Source organism: Phaseolus vulgaris, chromosome 10 (assembly GCF_000499845.2).
Source record: "Phaseolus vulgaris cultivar G19833 chromosome 10, P. vulgaris v2.0, whole genome shotgun sequence".
NCBI lineage: Eukaryota > Viridiplantae > Streptophyta > Magnoliopsida > Fabales > Fabaceae > Phaseolus > Phaseolus vulgaris.
Window position 1 is genome coordinate 24,324,332 of NC_023750.2, and position 23,176 is coordinate 24,347,507.

General features: G+C 30.3%; 1 protein-coding gene across 2 annotated transcripts; it reads left to right on the top strand.

The window, feature by feature from the left end:
* The first annotated feature begins 2,213 nt into the window (after positions 1 to 2,213).
* Positions 2,214 to 7,979, top strand: LOC137818508 (probable protein S-acyltransferase 14). 2 transcript variants are annotated; one of them, XM_068621974.1, is made up of 8 exons: positions 2,214 to 2,837; positions 3,252 to 3,468; positions 3,562 to 3,653; positions 4,621 to 4,744; positions 4,819 to 4,904; positions 5,094 to 5,159; positions 7,482 to 7,560; positions 7,693 to 7,979. In XM_068621974.1, exons 1-8 carry the CDS (start codon positions 2,628 to 2,630, stop codon positions 7,740 to 7,742), a joined length of 924 nt encoding a protein of 307 aa, XP_068478075.1. In that variant the 5' UTR covers positions 2,214 to 2,627; the 3' UTR covers positions 7,743 to 7,979. The 2 variants fall into 2 exon arrangements, with proteins under 2 accessions (XP_068478075.1, XP_068478076.1); XM_068621975.1 differs by having other exon boundaries at positions 7,482 to 7,613; positions 7,656 to 7,877.
* Positions 7,980 to 23,176: the final 15,197 nt, after the last annotated feature.

Sequence of the window (23,176 nt, forward strand, 5' to 3'; positions counted from 1 at the left end):
CTAGGCTCTAAACTTCAATTCCTTCATCTTTTCCCTTGAGCTGGCCGAACCACTCAATACCCACACTTATCATGCACCTACAAGGCCAACACAACTCCTAGGAGGGTCTTGATCATCTCACCCATTGCTTCCGCACCTTATTTTTCTACTTTGATTCAAGAAGAACACATGAAAATGCCATCATGCATGACCTAGTAATAATATATCTTTCAAGTCGTGATTATGATTTCCACAAGTTAACTAATAACCCACCCTTCATCATCATTTAATAATTTTCCTCGTCTCACATTTTCTAGTTCTAGTAATAACTTCCTTTAAATCCTTCTTGCATTACCTATATTGAGTGTCTATCTCACATATTAACAACATGCATTCTTTATTTGTTATTTGATGAATTTAACTTTAATATGACAATAACAAAGTCAAACTTAAAAACATTCTCCATACTCATCATATATAAAAAAAACACTTTCAAAATAATTATATATAACTTTATTAATATATGAAACTAATTATTTCAACTCTATATACTCTGAAATCGTATTGATAATATTATAATTGAATTTATATTGACATAATAGTCAACTCCATACAAAAATGTTGAAAATATTTTCTTTGTCTAATAATTTAGATAAATAAGCTTGTATAGTACAATTGTTTGAAAGGAAAAGTATAATATATATTATAAAGAGGAATTATTTTTTATACTTTTGGAATAAGGAATTCAAACACTTTTTTATTGCATCCAAGAGAATGCAATCGAGAAGAATATAAATACCTTTCTCAATACTAATTTAACAACAAATACTATAAAACTATCATTGAATAATTTCAGAATACTTGTTACATAGGTGATTTTCACAAACTTCCAGAAAATGTGTTCTTGAATTGTTTTTCATGACCTTTTAAATTGAATTTTAAATTAATTTTTTAATATAAATCTGACTTTAAATCAATCACTCCAAATTAATATATCGAAAAAATACAATTTTCTTTTTAAAATTAATCATATTGATGGATTGATTTAATTTTAATTTCTTCAAAATCATGTTCATACCCATTTTGAAGAGATTTGATCTTAGTGCTATAAATAGGCTAAAATTACAAAGAGTGGATTCCTTTTCAAGAAAACTTAATGGTATGTTTAACATTGGAGGAATGGGGAAGAACTTGAAAAATAATTTGTCAAACCATCGCTATCATTGACTCCTATAATAAAAGTTTTTATTTTTATTTTCTTTTAAATTTCCTTCTATAGGTTGCCCCAAATTCAATATGGGTGAAGCTTTAAAGGGAAGCCTATTCATGTATGAATTTCTAGGTTTCATACCTAAGTTTGTGAAAACCCTAATTTTCTAGATAACTTACACTTTTTTTCTTCAATGTATCTATAAGTGGTTTTTAACTGTCTTCAACTAACCCTTTATATTAACTTCTGAATATTTTATATGAAAATAACTTAGTTCTATTTTTTCTTTGATTAAAGAAATTACTTCTATATAAGTAATTACATGATAAAAATATTCAATAGGTGCTCAATTAATGTTTTTTTTATCCAAAGTACTCAATACTTTAAGAAATTACTTAATGTTTATTTTCTATGCCAAATTAACTATTAAGTTAACATAATCGAGTTTGAAAACTAAGTGTAAGTTAGTTTTATCTGCATTTAAGAACATATTTTATATTTTTTTTTATAAAACTGAATATTTCAAGTAATTTATGCTTGACTTAAATGTATGACATGCCATGTACCTCAAAAAAAGTGTATAAACTGTGTATTCAATTTAATTTCACTTTCACTAGTTAAAAAAAATTGATACTTAACACATAATTTATTAATTTTACCAACAATAATTCATAAACTAATTATAAAGTCACCTTCCAAGAACCATCTTATCCATTCTGCTTGAATAATTCAGTGATAATATGAATCTTTTAAGTCCTGTCTCACCTTCTAGATATTTGACCAAAACAATGTAGCTGTTAGATATTCTATCACCCATTTATTTATTAATTACTGATAATAGTATCAATTAACAACTAATTAATGAATCCACAGTTTAATTTGGTATTAATAGTAATTATTAAAAAAAAATTAGCAATAATTTATCCAAAAAAATCTCCAGCAGATACTACAATCACAACCCTATTAGCTAAAATCACACCTTAGCACTTTTCAAAAACCTTGTCTCAATTCTTGTAATAGATTCTTTTTAAAAAAGAGTGAAATATTATTGTATTGAAGAAAAAGAAACAAGGCAAACATAAGATAAAACAGAAACTAAAATTAGAAATAAAAAACAAAACCAGTATTTTGATTCCTCTCGGTGCTGTGTTCACTTCCTTCTTCTTTTTCTTCTGCACCCAAAAATCAAAATCTCCCCTTTTCAACCCAATTTTCTCCATAAACCCTAGATTCACCGAATCCACCGACAAAGAAGGAACCCAGAGACTCAAAACAGAGTTTTCCCGCTCCGAGGTTGTCGCGTGGGGGCATCGCCATGTGTTTCCTTCCAGGAAATTGAAGATTTTGCAGAACATAAGGTCTTGTTTCGTTTGTGGGATCAACGTGAAGGAGGAAAAGTAGCGAGCTTTGGGGCTGAATCGTGGTGGGTGTGTCGAGTATGCATAGATCTGGAGCTACGATGGCGTGGAACGTGTTCAAGTTCTGCACTGCTCTTCGAGGATTGGGCTCGATCATGATTCTGTTGGTTCTTGGGGTCGTTGGTGTCACTTATTATGCTGTTGTTTTGACCAATTATGGCCCTGCTTTGTCTGCTGGAGGACTTGATTCTCTTGTTGCCTTGCTAGTGTTGATCTTGTTTCATAGCTTGGTAAGCTTCTAGAGCCGTTTTTTGTTTTTGAATTTTGTGATCTTAGGTTTTTCAATTTTTTGATTTGTTTTATGGGAAATTTAGTGGAAGTATGAGAGATGTTTGTCAATTTGTTAGACCTTAGCTTGTTATAGCTGCAAATAGTTGTTAGTTAATAGTTAGGATTGTGATCCTTTATTTGGTTTATATGATGAACAAGAGTTTGTTGCTTTAACGATGATACTAAAAGAGTGAGATTTTTTAGAAGCAATTGAGCATGATGTTTGAAATGTGTACGTGGGAATTCATTTTGACTTTGGCCTTTTGTCGGATGCTGGAATGCGATTTAAAGTTATAGTTAGTTTTGAGGGTTGATGAAGTTTGGTTTTTTAAGGCATGACATTATAATTTGGAAATTTTCATTTGGTTGAGCAGTTGGTTATGCTGTTGTGGAGTTACTTTTCTGTTGTTTTTACTGATCCTGGGAGCGTTCCTCCGAACTGGAGGCCTACAATTGATGAGGAAAGAGGAGAGGCTGATCCGTTGGTTGGGACGGAGTTTAGTAACGTGCAGACTGATCCTAATCAACGGATTCGGTACTGTCGGAAGTGCAATCAGCTCAAGCCACCTCGATGCCACCATTGCTCAGTTTGTGAGTTTTACTGATGGCAAAAGTTTCCATTTTTTGTATTGCCACGTTAAGATAAGTCAGCAAAATTTTGATGTTTTTTGGGCTTTATACCAGGTGGGCGCTGTGTTTTGAAGATGGACCACCATTGTGTGTGGGTAGTCAACTGTGTTGGGGCTCTAAATTACAAGTATTTCCTTCTCTTCTTGGTATGGATGCCTTAGCTGTAGTTATTGTTTAATTATCTAGTTAATACTTGTGTGAATTGTATTATTTCTGACTTACAATGATTTGTTTTGATGTCTCTGATTCGCTGAAGACTTTGCTAATAATTTTGTGAAGTAAACTATTTTTTTTACGCACTGGGTTCAGATATTTTTAAGTTGGAAAGTAAAATCACGCACATACTAAATTACTTCTAACCTGGTTTAAAATTTCCTCTTCTGTATTGTGCAGTGTGCTTAAATATTGCCATTAGCCATGCTACTGAATTTTGAATTGCAGATTAAACTTATTTCTTTTCAAATTTTGAATTCGATGGGAGCTCTGAATTTGGACTATCCTAATGGTGTTATACTAGTAGATTTGGATTTAAGGGGAACTTATTTATGACAACACTGAGTGAGTAAGCTTAAAAAGTGATTATTGTTGACTATTGTCACGTTTCATGCGTGGGCTAAGCTATACTATTATTAATATAATTGAGCCACAAGGAGCTTTTTTTTAGGACCTGATGTATTATGTAACCCTAATTATGATACTTGTTTCATTGCTTTAGATTTGTCACCTTGGGTGGCATAATGGATGATAAAGCTGGCTTCTTCTGTCTAAAGAAGCAAAGAACTGATACTATGTAATTGTAATCCCTGTGGACATATTAATATGAATTCATTGTAGGTCCTAGAATTATTTGTTTGGTGTTTTCCAAGTGACCTGTGTTAAGGCTAATTAATCAGTAACCTTTTTTATGGAATTTATACTTTTAAAAGATGTTATATAGCTTTGATTGTGTTTACACTATAACAAATATCACATTAATATGAAGTATATGATTAGACATACAGAAGTCTTCATATTTTTCCTGTTACTATTTGAAAGTTTATTCGTCTTATATAAATTGCAGCTTATACAAAACACCCACCTTTGTTAATATGATTTGATTGAATCTTAGTGCAGTTCTACACTTTTCTTGAGACGACTCTGGTGACTGCATCCTTACTGCCACATTTTATAGCATTCTTTAGTGATGGAGAAATCCCTGGAACACCTGGCTCTCTTGCTACAACTTTTCTTGCTTTCGGTAGGGTCTCAGAACATGGTTCAAGCTGTTGGTTCCATCTTTGAATTTCTATAACAGTGTTGGATTGCCTGCAGTTTTAAACCTGGCCTTTGCACTAAGTGTCCTGGGATTTCTCATCATGCACATATCTTTGGTGGCTGCTAATACTACCACTATTGAGGTAAACTTTTGTCTAAAAATAAGCTAGAGAAAATTTTGTTACCTGTCTCGCTTCTCTGTAGTAGATCCTGAATACTTTTTCTTAGTTTTAGCTTAAGAAAATTGTTCTGCTTGATACTTTCATGTGCTTTTCCTTGTGGTATAGCTAATGTTGAGTAGGAACTGATCAAATTTATTTTCTTGTGAACAGGCTTATGAGAAGAAAACTACTCCAAAATGGCGTTATGACCTTGGTCGTCGAAAAAATTTTGAGCAGGTCTGTGTGTGGGATTATATACTCAATTGTTTCAATTGTTCCTTTATGGTTGAATTTGATATTGGCTGCAAAAGTAATGTTTGATAAATGGTCTCACTTGAATAAAACCTGTTAACCCTAAACAATCTAAGCACTAAAGAACAAGGGAAAATTATCATCAAGAGTTATGACAAATGACTGAGCGTGTGTTTAAAACTTACACAGATCTAAACACACTCAATTGCTGTTCAAGATGTCAGTTTGCATTTATAAATTTGAAACCTAATTTAGTTTTCAAAGTATCCAATACATGACCGTACCACTTTGAATTATTGAAACTTTGGAGGGACTATGCCGTATCATTGAAACTAATGTTGGAAACAGAATTTCATTCATATTCATAGGCCTAGCTCTTTCAAAATAGAGTGCTTTAAGCAATGACTTAAACTATATATTATTGCCATTTTGTTGATATTCACATGAAAGAACAACTCTTTTATTATTTTCTGAGAAATATAATGTAATTCTAGTCTTGTTGCCTAGGAAGTATAGACACTGTTGTATCCTTTAATTGTTGTTATTTCTTCAACTATTGTACTGTTATAGGTCACATTGTGTCTACAATGAATAATACTAGTTCTTGAAAATTGAGGGACAGCTTGATAACCCTCCAAATTGGTTTAGAATTGTTTAAAGGTAAAAACTAGTTGGTTTTTCGTAATTTTCTTAACTAGTTTTCCTTTATTCTTAGTTTAGTTGAAATTTGTCTTAGAACAGTGTAATTCAAATTTATTTACTAATTTAAATATTTAGAGAGAAATAGAACATAGACAAGATTTAAATCTTAAGAAAAAGTTAAAGGGATAATATTAAAAAAAAACTATTCATAATTTATGAAGCTCAGACACTCTGCTGAAGAGTTAAATTTAAGAAAAAGTCCTTTAGTGTCTCCAACATGGTTCTAACAACATTAATGAGAGCAGAGAGTAGGATTTTTTTTAGAAGTTCTCAGAAACTTTTTTGTAAGCTTCTATTATAATTACAGAAATAAGGAGCAAATTTTATATAATCAAGAATATCTAGATTATATATGTATTATTAGGAATGTTTTTATTTATTCTCGTATCATATCTTTATATAATGTGAAATTCTTTAAAGTTGTTAATTTGTCTTTAGATGGATCTTAACTAATATCTTTTTCAATGATGATGGGGTAAAATGTCTTGAATGAATTAGATCCTCTCTTTGCTTTTTGGACTTTGGATATGGATTATATTCATTTTAAATTCCGCAACAATATGTTCAGATTGCTACATTTAACTTACTTTTTTCAATATATTATATTAGTGTTGCCGTGTCCTATATTTTAGAGATTATAAGTGTTGCAATGTCTGGTATCCATGTGTGCTTCATATGGAATACTACAAAACCAGCTTTACATTGTTATTTATTTTGAACTAGTTTAACATGAAATGAAACAGATGAGAAGAAACACTTTTAAAAATTGGCTAGCACCACCTTAATGTCTGTTTTAATATTTTCACTTCAGTACATGTGCTTGGAATGACTAATGTTTAAATACTGATTCTTGTGCAGGAATTGTGTTTGTATCTTAAATATATCTCTAAGATTAATTTGTTAAGCTTTTGAAATATTTGTTCATGAAATGAAATGGTCTTGAGTTTGATTCTTGCTGTCTCCATTTTTAAATAAAAAGTTACATTTCTGTTAAAGATAAGGTGGGGGTACATTGTCTACAGTTCAAGCCAAATAGGCTCTGGCGTGAGGGGGGCTTATTAGAGATATAAAAGTATAAATGGTAGACCCTATAACAGGTTACCTGAGAAAAGTTGTATGCCTCTTTCTAAAATGACCGTATCTTGTTATTTAGTGCGTTTAGGTGAGTGTTTGCAAAAATGATTCTGAATAGAATTGATTTTGAAGTGATGTGTGATTTATGTTTGAGTGTTTTTATTCTAAAAGCAAGTCATCAATTTAACTGTATAAAATTTCTGATCTAACATAAAAGTTACCTGAAGCTGTTTAAACTCAATCAGTTTTAGATCTAGTACCAATTTTTTACCAATGGACTAAACATATGAACATTTACATAAAATTATTTAAGTTGGTATTTCAACGTGATTATGGGTGTTTTAACATAAAATCAAACACACTTAATATCTGGAGAGCAATCCAATCTTTTTTGGGATAGTTGGTACATGACAAATGTGCTAGTAGATCATGTGAGTTTGTGATTATAAAATGGATGCTGTGGTGCTCCTATTCTGGTATTATTATTTACTAATACATGTGGTTACATTATGATTGATGTTTGGATATCAGGTTTTTGGAATGGATAAGAAGTACTGGTTCATCCCTGCTTATTCAGATGAGGATATCCGAAAGATGCCAGCTCTACAAGGTCTTGACTATCCTTCAAAACCTGACTTTGATTCCCAATAGTTCTGAAAGCTAATATATATATATATATATATATATATATATATATATATATATATATATATATATATATATTCACTTCATGTAACAAAAGACATGGAGAGACTCCACAATCCTCTACTTCCACTCTCTAACACAATGTAGCGTGTAAGTAAATGTGGCCCCCTCACGATTCATCTACACAGACACCTATGATGGTTTGTTTTGTTTTTTGTTTTTTTAAATTGTTTCTTAAAGGTGCTTGTGTCATGTTGAAATGAAGGAAGCAATGGGGGCAAAGGTGGTGTGATGCAGGTTTCTGGGGCTAATGTGTTTATGTTCCCATAATGATAGGAACTTTTTTCCCAAGCAATGCAATATTCTTCTTACCTTTCCTTTTTATTCAGGTTGAGTGAAATAGCAATCCTCTTTTGTGCTGGAATTTACTCTCTAGTTGCAGACTAGTTTCTGAACTAAAATTTTGAAGTTCAATAAAAATTGTTCATAATAGTTTCTGAAAAGAACTGTTGAAAGAGGCTCTTACATTGTTTTTCATCTATTTTTTATTGCAAAACCAAACAAGTTTCTAAAAAGAACTATGGTTCATGAAACTAAGGTAGTTGTTTCTTTCACCTTTAACAATTTTTTACCTTTCAGATTGACTGGGATGAAATGTTAAAAAAATATTCTGGTTGGTGTGAGAAGAAACTTTTAGGTATGGGAAGCAGCTTTCTGAAACTATTGTTCATTACCAGGCACAAAACACCTAAGTGTTGGGTTTAGTGTTTAAATGTCTGTTATTAATTGAAAAATAAAATAAATTGTTTAACAAAATTAAACTTTTTATTTAGAACACTATTATTCATTACTTGCATTTGTAATAATTAATCAATATTAATAAAAAATTATTAATTACTCAATGATACAAATTCAGGCTCAAAGATTAAGGGTATCTGTTTTCCTCAACAAACATTGATAAAAAGAGGGAAAAAATGGATCTTCTCTGTTCCAGAACCTAACAAAATAGAATAATCTACATGTATTTCGAAAAAGGTTGTTCTTAAAAAGTTTCTGAAATTGTCATTCTGAAACATTAATATTACTATTTGAGAATGTATTTTCTGAAAGTATAAAAAACCTTCTATCTGAAAAGCAATTTTTCTTCTCAATTATGTGTTTCAAAAGCTTCTGTTTCGGAATTAATGATCTGGAAAACGTTGATTCAACCATTAAAATAAATGAAAAATCCAATCATACCTATTTACACCATTTCCATGTGCTCAAAGCTATTCAACTCACCACCATCACCAAAGCTCACAAGGGTTTATACTTAGAACCACAATGGAGAAAACAACATAACAAAACTCTTAGGCCTTGTTTGGTTTTGGGGGTGATATTGTTGTCGACGACGGAAGTCTCAGTACCACCCCATTTGCTTCTAGCGTTCAATGCAGGTGAGGGAGGAAGTGCAGAGAAAGTGGAGTGGGTTTAGGCTCTTCTCCAAGATGAAGAGAAAGTAGGGATCATCAGAGCGAGTGGCACATCACAGCTAGGAAGTTACCCTTATGCCCTTGCTTTTCTCCTCTCCATTCCAGGACAAACCACTGTCCCTTGCATGCATGCCACATCAAAGCGTGAGATTCCTGACTTGGCTCAGGAATCGTTTGACCATTGAAGGTTGTGAATGCAGTGGGTGAGGAGTAGGTGTGCATTAAGTTGGTTGTTCAGTATATAAGACCATGCATGGCTGTTTCACTGATCAAAGAAACCGAAGCTTGTCCTCATATGTATTGAGTTCTACTAGGGTTGGAGAGATTAATAAGACATCAGAGTGTGTGGTAGGGGTTCACTAACGTTGTGTTTGGTTCATCTCAGGTGCTTGGGTGATCTCAGATGAGCATATGGCTTTGCTTCAATGATGCTTAATCGATTATGGCTGAAAAAGCACTGGCCACATAATTGATTATGTGTTAAAACTCAAGACATAATCGATTATCTGAAGCATTCATAAATGGTGATAATCGATTATGGCTTTTGATAATCGATTAAGCCTGTTTTTTGCCTGGTTCAATAATCGGTTATGCTTGATTTTTTTGGATAATCGATTATCTTTTGTTTGTAACTAATGGGATAATCGATTGTGTTCTAATTTTTTGTGAGCTTTGTGAAATTTTCTGGATTGCTTAATTTGCTTAATTTTTAGGCACTCTTCTGGTGTGTTCTTCATCCCTATTGTTCTCTCTATTGTGTTGTTCTTTAGTGCTTTTTTAATTTTTCGTGTTAACTTTTTGTTTTTAATTTTTGTTTTATATTTATGTTTGGATGATTATTGTTTTGTAATATAATTTGTTTAGGGTTTAGTTTAGTTAATTAGGTTAATGAGTTAGTAAATTAATGTTGTTTCTAATTTCTTTATTTGATTTTTTTTAATATTTGTAGATAGTTATTATTTTTTTAACATTTAAGAAAAATATTTATTTGTATAAAATTAATGATTTACAGAATGGAAATAGAAATTTGTAAAGTTTAGGTTTTTTTATATTTAACATAAATTATTAATGTTATAATTAAAACAATTAAAAAAATGTTGTAGTAATTAAAGAAAACTGAAAAAGTTTAGATAAATATTGTTTATATTTTTAATAATAAATGTACATAGTTATTTTTTTTAACATTTAATTGTTTATAAGAGAATAAATTTATTTAAAATGAATATTTGTATTTTGTAGGGTTATTTTTTATTTTACATAAATTATTGATGTTAGAATTAAATGTTATAAAAATTGTTATAGTAATTTAAAAAGGCAGAAAAAGTTTAGAGAAGAAATTTGAATTTGTAATAATAAATGTAGATAATTATTAGTTTTTAAAAATTAAATTGTTTATAAGAAATAGTTTTTTATTTGTAAATAATAGTTTTACAGAATGGAAATAAAATTTGATAATGTTTAGTTAATATTTTTTTAGATTTGACATAAATTATTAATGTTATCATTAAAAACATTAAAAAAGAATGTTTTAATAATTTTTGTTATAAGAAAAAAATTTATTTATTTAAAATGACAAGTGAAAATAGAAATTTGTAATTTATAGGGTTTTTTTTATGTGACATAAATTGTTAATGTTATAATTAAAAACTTTATAAAAAATGTTGTATTAATTAAAAAAAATCAGTAAAACTTTTGAGAAGAAATCTGATATTTTAATAATAAATGTAGAAAGTAATTATTTATTTAAAATTGAATTGTTTATAAAAAAATATTTAAAAAAAATTATTTTTGACAGAATGGAATTCAAAATTTATAATGTTTAGGGTTTCATTTTTGTAGATTTAACATAATTTATTAATGTTTTAATTAAAAACATTATAAAAATGTTGTAGTAATTAAGAAAAGCAGTAAAAGTTTAGAGTAAAAATATGATTTTGACTTTTATTTTTTTAAATTTGAATTCTTTTTAAAAAAATGAATTTTTTATTTATAAATAAAATTTTGACAGAATGGAAAAAATAATTTCTAATGTTTAGGGTTTTTTTAATTTTATTTGACATAAATGGTTAATGTTATAATTAAAAACATTATACAATGATATAGTAATTAAAATAAATAGTAAAAATTTAGACATAAATGAAATAGAATTTTTAAATTTTTAGGTTTTTTTTATAAATTTGACATAAATATCTTAAATTTGAATATATAGTTATATTTGTTATGATAGTTCATTAATTTTAGGTTATTGTTTATTTTGTTTGTTTATATTAGTTTGATTAAATTATGTGATTGAAAAATATAATATATGTATATATTTATATAATTTTTGTTATATTATAAAAATTAAATGATATAGTAATTTATAATAAAATTTTCATTAAAATTAATTAAAAATACGTTTTAGGGTCACTGTATTGGTGTACTTTTACACCGAAACGGTAACCGTGTTCGGTATGAATTTAGAAAGACATTATGACGAGGCAGAGATGGTACACTTTGAGGAAACAGGTACAATTTATGACGATCTTGTTGCGGCGAACATGAATTTAATTTCACAAATCGAAGAACAAATAAAAAATAATAATGAAGGTGCATTAGTCATGATCCTTTGTATGATTGCTTTTGGATTGAATTTGTTACGCACGGTGCCTACTAGAAGCAACTGTATGAGTGAGTCCCAACCACAAAAAGAGCGTCGCAAACAAGAATTGATGGAGTACTTGGTTCACAGTGAACAATCTCGTGATATTATTCGCATGGGACCGGAAGTTTTCATTAAATTATGTGAACGAATACGGGCAACTGGACTTGTTAAAGATGCATATCGATCAACCGTGTAAGAACAAGGAGCTCTGCACATTATTGGGCATAATGTGAAGAATCGAAGTGTGTCATTCTTTTTCCATCGGTCTGGAGAAACAATTTCCCGTCACTTTCATAATGTTTTGACTGCAATTTTAAGGTTGGAGGGGGAATTCTTAATTCAACCAAATGGAACGGTTGTAGAACCACACATCCTTAAGAACAATCGATTTTCCCCCTACTTTAAGGTTTGTTGATGATAACATTACTTGAAATTATGTCTAATGTCTTATTTATTTTGTGTTCAATTAAAGTTATGAAATTTTGTTTACATTAGGATTGTTTAGGGGCCATAGATGGGAGTCATGTACGTGTTAAGGTTGCACATTCTGATGCACCTTGTTTTCGAGGGAGAAAAGATTGGCCAACCCAAAACATATTCGTAGGTTCTGACTTTGACATGAAGTTCACATATGTCCTAGCCGGTTGGGAAGGAACTGCCTCCGATTCAAGGATATTGAAAGATGCTTTGGTACGAGACGATCCTTTGGTTATTCCAGAAGGTTAGTTATAGGGGATTGGGTGTGCAGAAGAATTAAAAGGTTGTAGTACTATATACTAACCCAACTTTCCACAATCTTTGTAGGAAAATACTATCTTGGTGATGTAGGTTTTTTGTTAAAACGAAATATAATAACACCTTATCGTGGGGTGAGATACCATTTGAAAAAATATTCGCGAAGGGGCCACAAAATGCAAAAGAGTTGTTTAATCATCGACATTCGTCACTTAGAAATGTAATTGAGAAAACTTTTGGGGTGCTCAAAAAACGTTTTCCAATTATAGCCAGTGGGACTGAGCCACATTATGATGTGGATAATATGACACAAATTGTTTTAGCTTGTTGTATTCTACATAACTTTCTACGCGGGGTCGGCAATGATGAGTCTCTGCTTGAAGAGGTAGATAATGAATTGTTACAAGAAGATGTCCAACCAAGCACCACCCAGAACATGACTATAGGCTAGGGTGTCATATTAGGGACACTATAGCAAACAAAATGTGGCAAGATTATGTAAACAATTAATTTCATGAAATAATATACTTTGTCCTATTTTTCAATGTTTGTCATCCTAACTTTATTTAAGTTAATTAGATGGATCACGGGAAAAATGTTGCTTCAAATTCATCAGGTTCTTATCGAGAGTTCACGAAGTGGACGGCGGAGATGGACCTAATTTTGCTCAATGCAATGATTGATGAGGTACGAAAATGGTGTACAATTGATGGTAGCTTGACCACTCAAGGATACACCAACATAGTTATGGCTTTAAATGAGGCTGGTTTATCGGGTATTAAGAAAAATCATGTGAAGAACCTCCAGAAAAGCCTCAAGGACAGGTGGAGGGAAGTCCATGATTTGTTTGGTGGATTGAGTGGTTTCGCATGGAACCAGACCACCAAATTTTTTGAAGCCGAGGACGAAGTTTGGAGTGAGCTGATTAAGGTACAATGATAAGTATTTTTTATTTAACAAATACATTTGACTTCATATTTGGCATAAAATACTAATATGTGACATCTTTGTAGGTTAAACCATTTGCAGCGAAATGGCGTGTGAATCCCATTCGCCATTATGACCTCATGGAGGAGTTGTGGTCTAATGATAGAGCCACGGGAAGTCGGGTCAGGACAGCCCGTGACATCAATTCACCTCCTGACATGAGCAATTTCAGTGTCAACCTTGGGGACAATAATATGGATTATATTCCCGAGCAACCGAACTATGAGGAGGCAGATGACTACGTCCCACAATCACCTGCTCCTCAATTCCAATCTAGTGACAGTCCTTCAGACACACCGTCAAACACTCCTTCTATGTCATCTGTTGGCTCTGCGGGCACATCCTCATCTCGAGGATCAAAGAGAAAAGGCCCTACTATGGACGACATTGATGAACATTTTGCAATGTTGAATACTAATCTTCAACAATGCGTGTCATCAATGAAGGATGGAAATGAAAATGCCTCTCAGTTGGTGAATATTGCTCGTGCACAGGCAACGACAACTCAAGATATAGCTGCCGAAATTAGACGAAGAAACGACCTATATGTTGAGCATGTACACCACCATCGACGCCATGCCACATACCAGTACTCAGAGTCTGATATTTGGGCAATGCTCGTGGAGCTTAACATTCAAGATGAACAACTCATGGATCAATGCTACAAGTTTTTATGTGACCATCCCGGAAGAGTTAAGCAACTATTTGGGATGCCATATGAGCGTCACATAACAAAGTTGTTTGGATTTATGACTAGGCGTTGATTTCATATCTCTACGTAAGCGTTACCTTTAATTATTGGATATGTAATATTTGACTGTGTTTGTTTATTTTTGGACATGTAATATTTTGCTTTGTGAACTTGTACTATTGGATATGAAAAGACCTACCATTATGTTTATGATATTATGTTAACTTCTGTTTAGTTATTTACTGTAGTAATTGCATTATACATGACATCATCATCCCAGAAACGTAACAGAACCCATAAGGGTAAATCTTCAGCATAAGATGTTGTCGTTCCTCCTCAGCCAGCAACGAGGATTGAACAAGTTCTTGATTATTCAAGATACTTTAGTACAAGACATCAAATGGTGGTGTTTGAAAAAAAGTTTCACGCAAGACCTGTATTACCACCAAAAGTTATGCATACTCCATTGTTTGCTGCTCCAGGATTTGAATTCCAAAATGTTCTGAATTGGCAAGGTTTACAACCTTTCTTTGGAATTAATCTTCCGTATTATGAGGACTTGGTAAGAGTATTTTATACAAATGTAAAAATCACACCTGTTGGTCACCTTGCCATTGAGATTTGCGGAAGGATGATACACATTAAAGAAATGTATTGGATGACCATTGCTCATCTACAGTATGACGGTCTTAGGTTAACCCCTGGGACAATCCCTGAGGAACTGAATTTTGATCAAGCACTGACATTATCGTCCATGATTCGTAAAGATGTTGAAGGTGAAAATCTCAGAGTCTAAAAATGAATGACCGAGTGCATATCTTGTGCCCTCGTGGAAGCAACTTTGCACAACTACTGAATGAAGATATTATCATGTTGTGGTTAATAAAAAATAATGTACTCATTAATTGGCCTCATTACATCATGCAACACATCATCAAATGTCGGGATAACAAGATGCCTCTCCCATATGCAAATTTGATAACGAGGATCTTGCAAGTGTATGGCTTCGACTTGTTGAATGAACAAACAATAATGCTAGGCTGGAATCATTACTTTGGGAAAAAAAAGTATGACAAAATTAAATATATTCCAGGTCAATGGCGTAAGGAAACTTGGTAGGCCTCACCATGCACACGAAGAAGATGATGAAGAGGATGAATTGCCAGCACAAGATGTTGAAGGTGGTCAACTTGAGGCGGCAATCCCCAATCAAACCGAATTGTTAACCCAAATTTTGTCCGGGATACGAAACATGAATACCCGCATTGACAGGGTTGATCAAAGGATAGACCGAGTTAAGGATACTCTGAATGACATTCGACGTCATCAAGGCCATTGATCGTGTTATCATTATGTTATTGTCATTGTTATTTTTATTTCTAATTTTCATGTTGAACATTAATGAATTGTTATTGTTATTTTTTACGTTGACCATTGACAAATTGTTATTTAATATTAAGGTTTTATGCTACTTTTCATGCTACTTATTTACATAATCATATTGTTTTGAATGCAACTTTTTTACCATTTTATTTCTATTATGCATAAATCCTATTTGTGTTCCTAAACCCTAATACGAAACTTCGACAACATTGGTTAAGTGCCATTCAATGTCTGCGTATCAGAACACGTCGTCATCTAGTTGTACTGGTTGTAGTGTGCAAATACGTGGTACTTTTACCCATGCTACTGGGAGCATAAGTGCCTTCGTTGCTCCTATTTGTGATTGTGGACAGTTTTTTGTTTTGAGAATAACGACAACAGAAAAAAATGTTGGAAAAATTTTTTGGGGTTGTCCCAACTACAAGGTAAAATTTATTCAATTAGGTTTGATACAAACTTAAGAATGCTATTTTATACTTATTCATTGTTCAATTTTATTGTTTTCTTGAAAACAAATTAGAAGTGGCATGGTTCTAGGTTGTAATTTTTTCAAATGGTGCATTGAAGACGTTGCCGATGAAAAAGATGCAATTATTATCATACAACGGAATAAGATATGTCTTCTAGAAAACCGTTTGAAGATCTCCACAAGAAGGATTAAAATGTTATTACTGGGGATGTCTTTTCTTTTTCTAATTAATATTATTATGTTCTTCATTTTTACATAATTTCAAAATTACAAACAAATTAGCATGTTTTTATATCTCTTTCCGGATTAAATGTAATGACTTTTATATTATATATTTTGACAACTACTTAATATTCATGTTATATTCTAAATATCTATTTTCTTTTTAAAATATATTCATTTTGCTATTCATAATAATGAAAATCATTATTAAAATTAATTTGATATATATTTGTATATATATAACATAACATAATTTAAAAATTCATATATAATATTAAAATTATGTAAATAAATTCAATTAAGTAAAAAATAAAATAAAAATAAATAAATGTTAAATAATCAAATTATACTTAAATTTAATAATTCATGATTTCTTTCAATTTTACATTTTTTTATTTATAAATGAAGCTTAAAATTATTTTAATTAACTAAAATATGAAAAATGATTCATCATTATTTATTCTTCTTTTATATACAAGGGTAAATTTGTAATCTTACAAAAAATTTACTATTCAAAATAATTTATAATATTCTTACAACCATCACATCACCCACAAATTTCAATAAACTTTTCTCATACATCTGTTCTAACATACCCCAATCCAAACAACCTCAACTTTCGTCACACTTCCACTCCCCCCTCACCCTCTAATCCAATGGGAGAGTGAGAGTGTGAGAAGAAAGTGTGAAAAAAGTGGGTATGTTAGAGTGGATGTGTGAAGAAAGTTGATTGAGATACGTGATTGATGTGATGGTTGTAAGGGTATTTTATATTATTTTGAATAGTGTAAATTGTAAGATTACAAATTTACCCTTATATATAAAAAAAGAATAAATAATTATTAATTTTGTGCATATTTTAATTAATTAAAATAATTTAAAGTTTCATTTATAAATAAAAGAAAAAAAAATATAAAATTCAAAGAAATAATTAAATATAATTTTAAATGTAAGTATAATTTTATTATTTTTCACTTTATTAATTTAAATTAATTTTGTTACTTAAGTTAATTTATTTAGATAATTTTAATATTATTTATGATTCTTTAAATTATGTTATGTTATATACAAAATTATTATTAATATTATTGTATGAAGGGCACTATGGTCTTTTCATCTCATTTCACTCTTCTTTCTCTTCAATTATGAGAAGATCCTAAATATCCTCAACTTTCCACTCACTCTCTCCCTCAATATCCCCCTCTCATAGAAGCAAATAAGGGTGACACCCATTCACCTCCACCCTCAACCTCCATCTCCCCCAAAAGCAAACATACCCTTAACAAAGGAGGAACCAACTTTCAAATAAAAGATGGGTAAGCCCCTGTTTGGATTGGGGGGTGGCACTGTAGCCGCAGACGGATGTAGGGTGCCACCCCCGTTTGGATCCAGTCATTGTGGAGGGTGTGGGTGAGGGTGAGTTGAAAGTTGGGCCAAATGAGAGAGCTTTCAGAAGTGAAAAGAAAGGAGAGGGTGAGGGAGTGAGTGCCACGTAGGATAAGAGAAAAGTCATGTGTGCCCTTCACTTGGACGTATCTGGCCATGCATGAGGAAGTATTTTGTTTGAAGCTTTTCAGCAAAAGCATGCATGCACATCAGCAACAAGCACATGAGATTCCTCACCATTGTTCAGGAATCTCTTTGACCAAGTTCAAAGCTCAATGAATGCATGGTAAGTTGGTGAGAGAGTGGATGAGCGTAATAAAAGCTTCAACAACAATATATATGTCCTAACCAACCTCACAAAGCAGAGACAATTCACTTGTTCACAAAGCACAGACCTAGAGAGCTTGGAGGGTCGTGAGTAAGGATAGTGGTAGGAGAGTGCGGTTGGTTCTCGGTTTGTGACCTGAGGTGAGTTTCAGTGAATTTAGTTTCGTTCTTAACCGATTATGAGTGAAAATGAACGTCTGCCATAATCGATTATGTGGGAAAAAATAGTTGATAATCGATTATGCTCATGACATAATCAATTATCTGTAAAAAAAATTGGTGAGATAATCGGTTATGGTGTTTTTTGAACTTAAAGCATAATCGATTATGTGGTATAAACTTGTGGATAATCGATTATGTGGTAATTTACACAAAGGTGATAATCGATTATGTTTCTTAATTTTCCAGATTTTTGGATTTCTATTTTTTGAACTAATTTTTGAATGATTTTTTTTTCAAGCACACTTGGATAAATCTTAGTTGCATTGCATTGTGTTGTGGTTTTGTTCTGCTTTCTTGAGGTATGTGTGTTTTTTTTTTAATTGTGTTTGGATGTTTAGTTTTATTTTGAATTTAATTTGTTTTAATTATTTTAAAGTACTTGTTAATTAGTTTATAATTTTAGATGTGAATGTTTAGGAAACTTGATTATCTAAAATTGTATACTATTAATGTAAAAATTTGCTGAAATTTGAATATGTTATTTTTGTGATATGAATTGAATTGAATTTATTATAGATTGAAATTAGAGATTTATTATTTTAAAATGCCTTTATTAAAAAGATTACAAAAATTGTTGAAGTAATTTAAAAACGGAAAAACTAAATATACAGAAGATTTTTTTAACATTTAACAATGTTAATAAATAAATTTATGAATGTATACATATTAATTTTATTTTTTTTAACTTTGAACCTGTTAAGAAATAAATTTTTTTATTTAAATTTACATAATAGATTATTTTTTAGAAATTATTATTTTTACAGAATGTAAATATAACTTTTTAATGTTATTTTTTAAAACAAATATTGTATTAATAAAAAAAACAGAAAAAGATTACATAATAAATTAGAATTTGTAATAATATGTGTACATAGTTACTATTTTTTAAACATTTAATTATTTATAAAAAAAATATTTATTTATTTGAAATGATTATTTTTACTTAATGGAAATAGAAATTTTGAATGCTATATTTTATAATTTTGGACATTTTACATATACATACCATAAAATACATATAATTTATTTGTCATAGTTTACCTAAATTGTTAATGTTATTATGAAAAAATTAAAACAAATATTGTAGTAATTAAAAAGAACAGAAAAAGATTACATAATAAATTCGATTTTTAATAATATATGTAGATATTTAATATTTTTTTAACATTTAATGTTTTATAAAAAAATCATTTATTTATTTGAAATTATTATTTTTACAGAATGTAAATATAAATTTTAATGTTATTTTTTAAAACAAATATTGTATTAATTAAAAAAACAGAAAAAAATTACATAATAAATTAGAATTTGTAATAATATGTGTATATAGTTACTATTTTTTGAACATTTAATTCTTTATAAAGAAATATATTTATTTATTTGAAATGATTATTTTTACTTAATGGAAATAGAAATTTTGAATGCTATATTTTATATTTTTGGATATTTTACATACACATACCATAAAATACATATAATTTATTTGTCATAGTTTACATAAAAAATATTTATTTGAAAATTATTATTTTTATAGAATGAAAATACAAATTTTGAATGTTATATTTATAATTTTTTTTCATTTTACCTAGACATACCATAATGTTGTGAACTATTTGCATTATAGATGGCATCCCAGAAACGCCACAAAACCCGTAAGGGTAAAGAGCCAGTAGAAGGTCATGCCGTTAATCCTCCACCAGCAACGAGGATTGAAGAAATATTTGATTATTCAAGATACTTTACTTCAAAATGGCAAATGATGGTGTTTGAAAATATGTTTCATGGAAGACCAGTCATAACTCCGAAAGCAATGCATTCTCCTTTTTTTTGCTGCACCAGGGTTTGAATTTCAAAAGCTTCTAAACTTCCAGCACTTACAAACTTTCCTTGGAATGAAACTTCCCTATTATGAGGAATTGGTGCGAGTGTTTTATACAAATCTGAAGATCACACCTCGTGGTGAACTTGCCATTGAGATTTGTGGCAAGCGGATACACATCAATGAAATGGATTGGATGAATATTGCTGATTTGAGGTATGGCGGTGTTAAGTTAACACTTAGGACGATCCCAGAGGACTGTAATTTTGATCGAGCCTTATCATTATCGTCCATGCTTTGTGAAGATGTTCAGGGACAAAATGGCAGAAATGTCAGTAGTCTAACAATGAATGACCGACTACTACATTACACATGAGTGCATATGTTGTGCCCTTGTGGAAGCAACTTCGCACAAGTATTAAATGAAGATATTTTCATGCTCTGGTGCATAAAAAATAACATAATGATTAATTGGCCACATTACATCATGCAACACATGATGAAATGTCGGGATAACAACATGTCGCTGCCCTATGCAATTTTGATAACACGCATCTTGCAGGTGTATGGCTTCGACTTGGAAAATGAACAAGCGGTAATGCTTGGATGAAATCATTATTTCGCCAAAAAGAGTATGACCAAATTAAATATATTCCAGGTCAATGGTGTATGACAACTTGGTAGGCCTCAAGTGGAGGACGAAGGAGATGATGAAGAGGATCAATTGCCGGAACAACAGCTTCAAGGTGCTCAACCTCAACCCGCAATCCCCAGTCAAACTGAAATGTTAACCCAAATTTGGACGGGGATGCAAGACATGAAAGAAAGCATGAGGAACGTTAACATTCGTTTTGACAGGCTTGATGAAAGGATGAAGCGGAATGATCAAAGGATGGACAGAATGGAGGATACTCTGAATCAGATTCATCGTCATCAAGGCCATTGATTGTCTTTTGGCATTATGTTATTGTGATTTATTTTAATTCTATTTTTCATGTTGAACATTATTATTGATATTTTTGTTGTTTTTGTTATTTTTCACCTTCAACAGAATAAGATATGCCTTCTAGAAACACGTTTGAAGGTTTCCACAAGAAATGTTAAAATGTTATTACTGGGGATGTTTTTTCTTTTTCTAATTAACATTATTATGTTTTTAAGTTTTGTATAATTTCAAATTAAGATGTATTTATCTCTCTCTACATCAAATGTAATGAATTTAATAATATTAAATTTATCAACAAACAAAAATTTAACTAATACAAATTTTTTCAATTAATAAAATTAAAAATGAAGAAATCATATTTCATTTCTATATTCTATTTTTTAATTAATTTCAATTTTATATTATTTTTTAAGTTATAATTGAAACTTACAATTATTTTAATTATCAAAATTATGTACAAAATTAATAATCATTTTATTTTTATTTTTTTACACACATGGACAAAAGTGTACTTTATTATTATATATAACATAATGTAATAGAAATTAAATAATATAATACTAATTATTTTAATTAACTTAAATTTCCTTTAAACTAATTAATATTTCATTTATTTATTTATATATAAGGGTAATTTTGTAATCTTACCATTTACACTATTCAAAATATATTAAAATACTCTCACAACTATCACATCATTCACACTTTCCAATAAACTTTCTTCACACACATCCCTCAATCCAAACACCCTCAACTTTCTCTACACTTTCTTCACACTTCCGCTCACTCACACCCTCAACTTTCCACTCACCCAAAACCCCTAATCCAAACAAAGCATAAAAATTATGGAGGTGCAATGAACAATTATGGGGTGCAGGAAGAACAAATATTTAAGGTATAAATAGGCTTGTCAGAATGGGCCCAATAACTTTGATTTTTCTCTTTATTAACAAAGGTGTAGGAAGAAAACATGACCATGTACAAAGTAAGGATGTTTCTTCCTAAATACTTTTATTCTTTTTCATTTTGGAATGGATCATCTGGAAAAACTTTGGATTCTTTAATCCATAAAGGATTTTTTTTTTAAAACAATATATTCTAAATTATAGAATCTAGAAAGTATTTTTATATTACAGAATTTAAAAGGTATTTTTAGATTATAGAATCAGAAAATATTTTTTTAAACAAAAAATATTATGAATAGTAAAATAAAAAATACAGTATAGATTCTATACTTCGGGAGGTATAAATAGAAAAAAAAAATACTTTTTCAGATTGTAAAATCTGTAATATATTTTTTAAGGATAAAATGGTTTTACCTATAGGATGTTAGGAAAATTTATGAGGTGCAGGAAGAAACAACCACAAAATAATAGGCTAAATTTTGGATTGAGTGATATAAGTTTTTTTTAATTATACAATTTGAAAGTTAAAATTGGGTGTTGTTATCTTGAATAACACATGAAATAAATTTTCAAATTAATAATTCAAAAATACATTGTAAATATAAAATGTGACAGGAAATTGAATATGGATAACAATTTTTGCATGGCTTAAGCTTCTCAAATGGGAAAAAAAATAATATTAAACAATTTCTCACGTCTCGCATGGCAGCAAAAAAGAGAACCTTCTTTTTTAACCTAATCTACAATATTCATAGTAATTTATTATTCAATCTTCTAAGTTGGCCAATGGGCATTTATGGAAACTTAAGGTTTGAAATAAGTTAAGGATTAATGTGATGGTAATTAAAATTGATTATGATTCTCTATTATTTTTTTTTTACTTTCTCCATTTGATAGGTACAACTTCAACTCTATTTAATTAGATGTAGAATATTTCTTTGATATTTTTGGACACTCCTCTTAAATGGCGTGTTGGTGTTCGATACTCGTATCAGACACCAACACTTGTATGACACCTATAGGACACGTATCCGTGAAGTGTCCAATTCAAAAAGTAGTTGTTAGATTTATGACAATTCTAGCACAGTTCTAACACAATTTTAAAAAGAGAAAATACATTAATTTTCTAAAATTCAAATTTTATTGTATAAATTGTTATTATGATTATAAGAATAAGAAACAAATCTTTGTGAACCAGTCATGAAAAAATCTTTCTGTTCCAAAAAATAATCTGGAACATACTTGTGTACATAAATCTTTATTGTCAATTTATATAATTCATAATTATATAATATATAGATTTGTGTCCCCGTATTCTATATTTTAGAGATTTTACGTATCTCCGTGTCCGTATCATATCAGTGTCCGTGTCT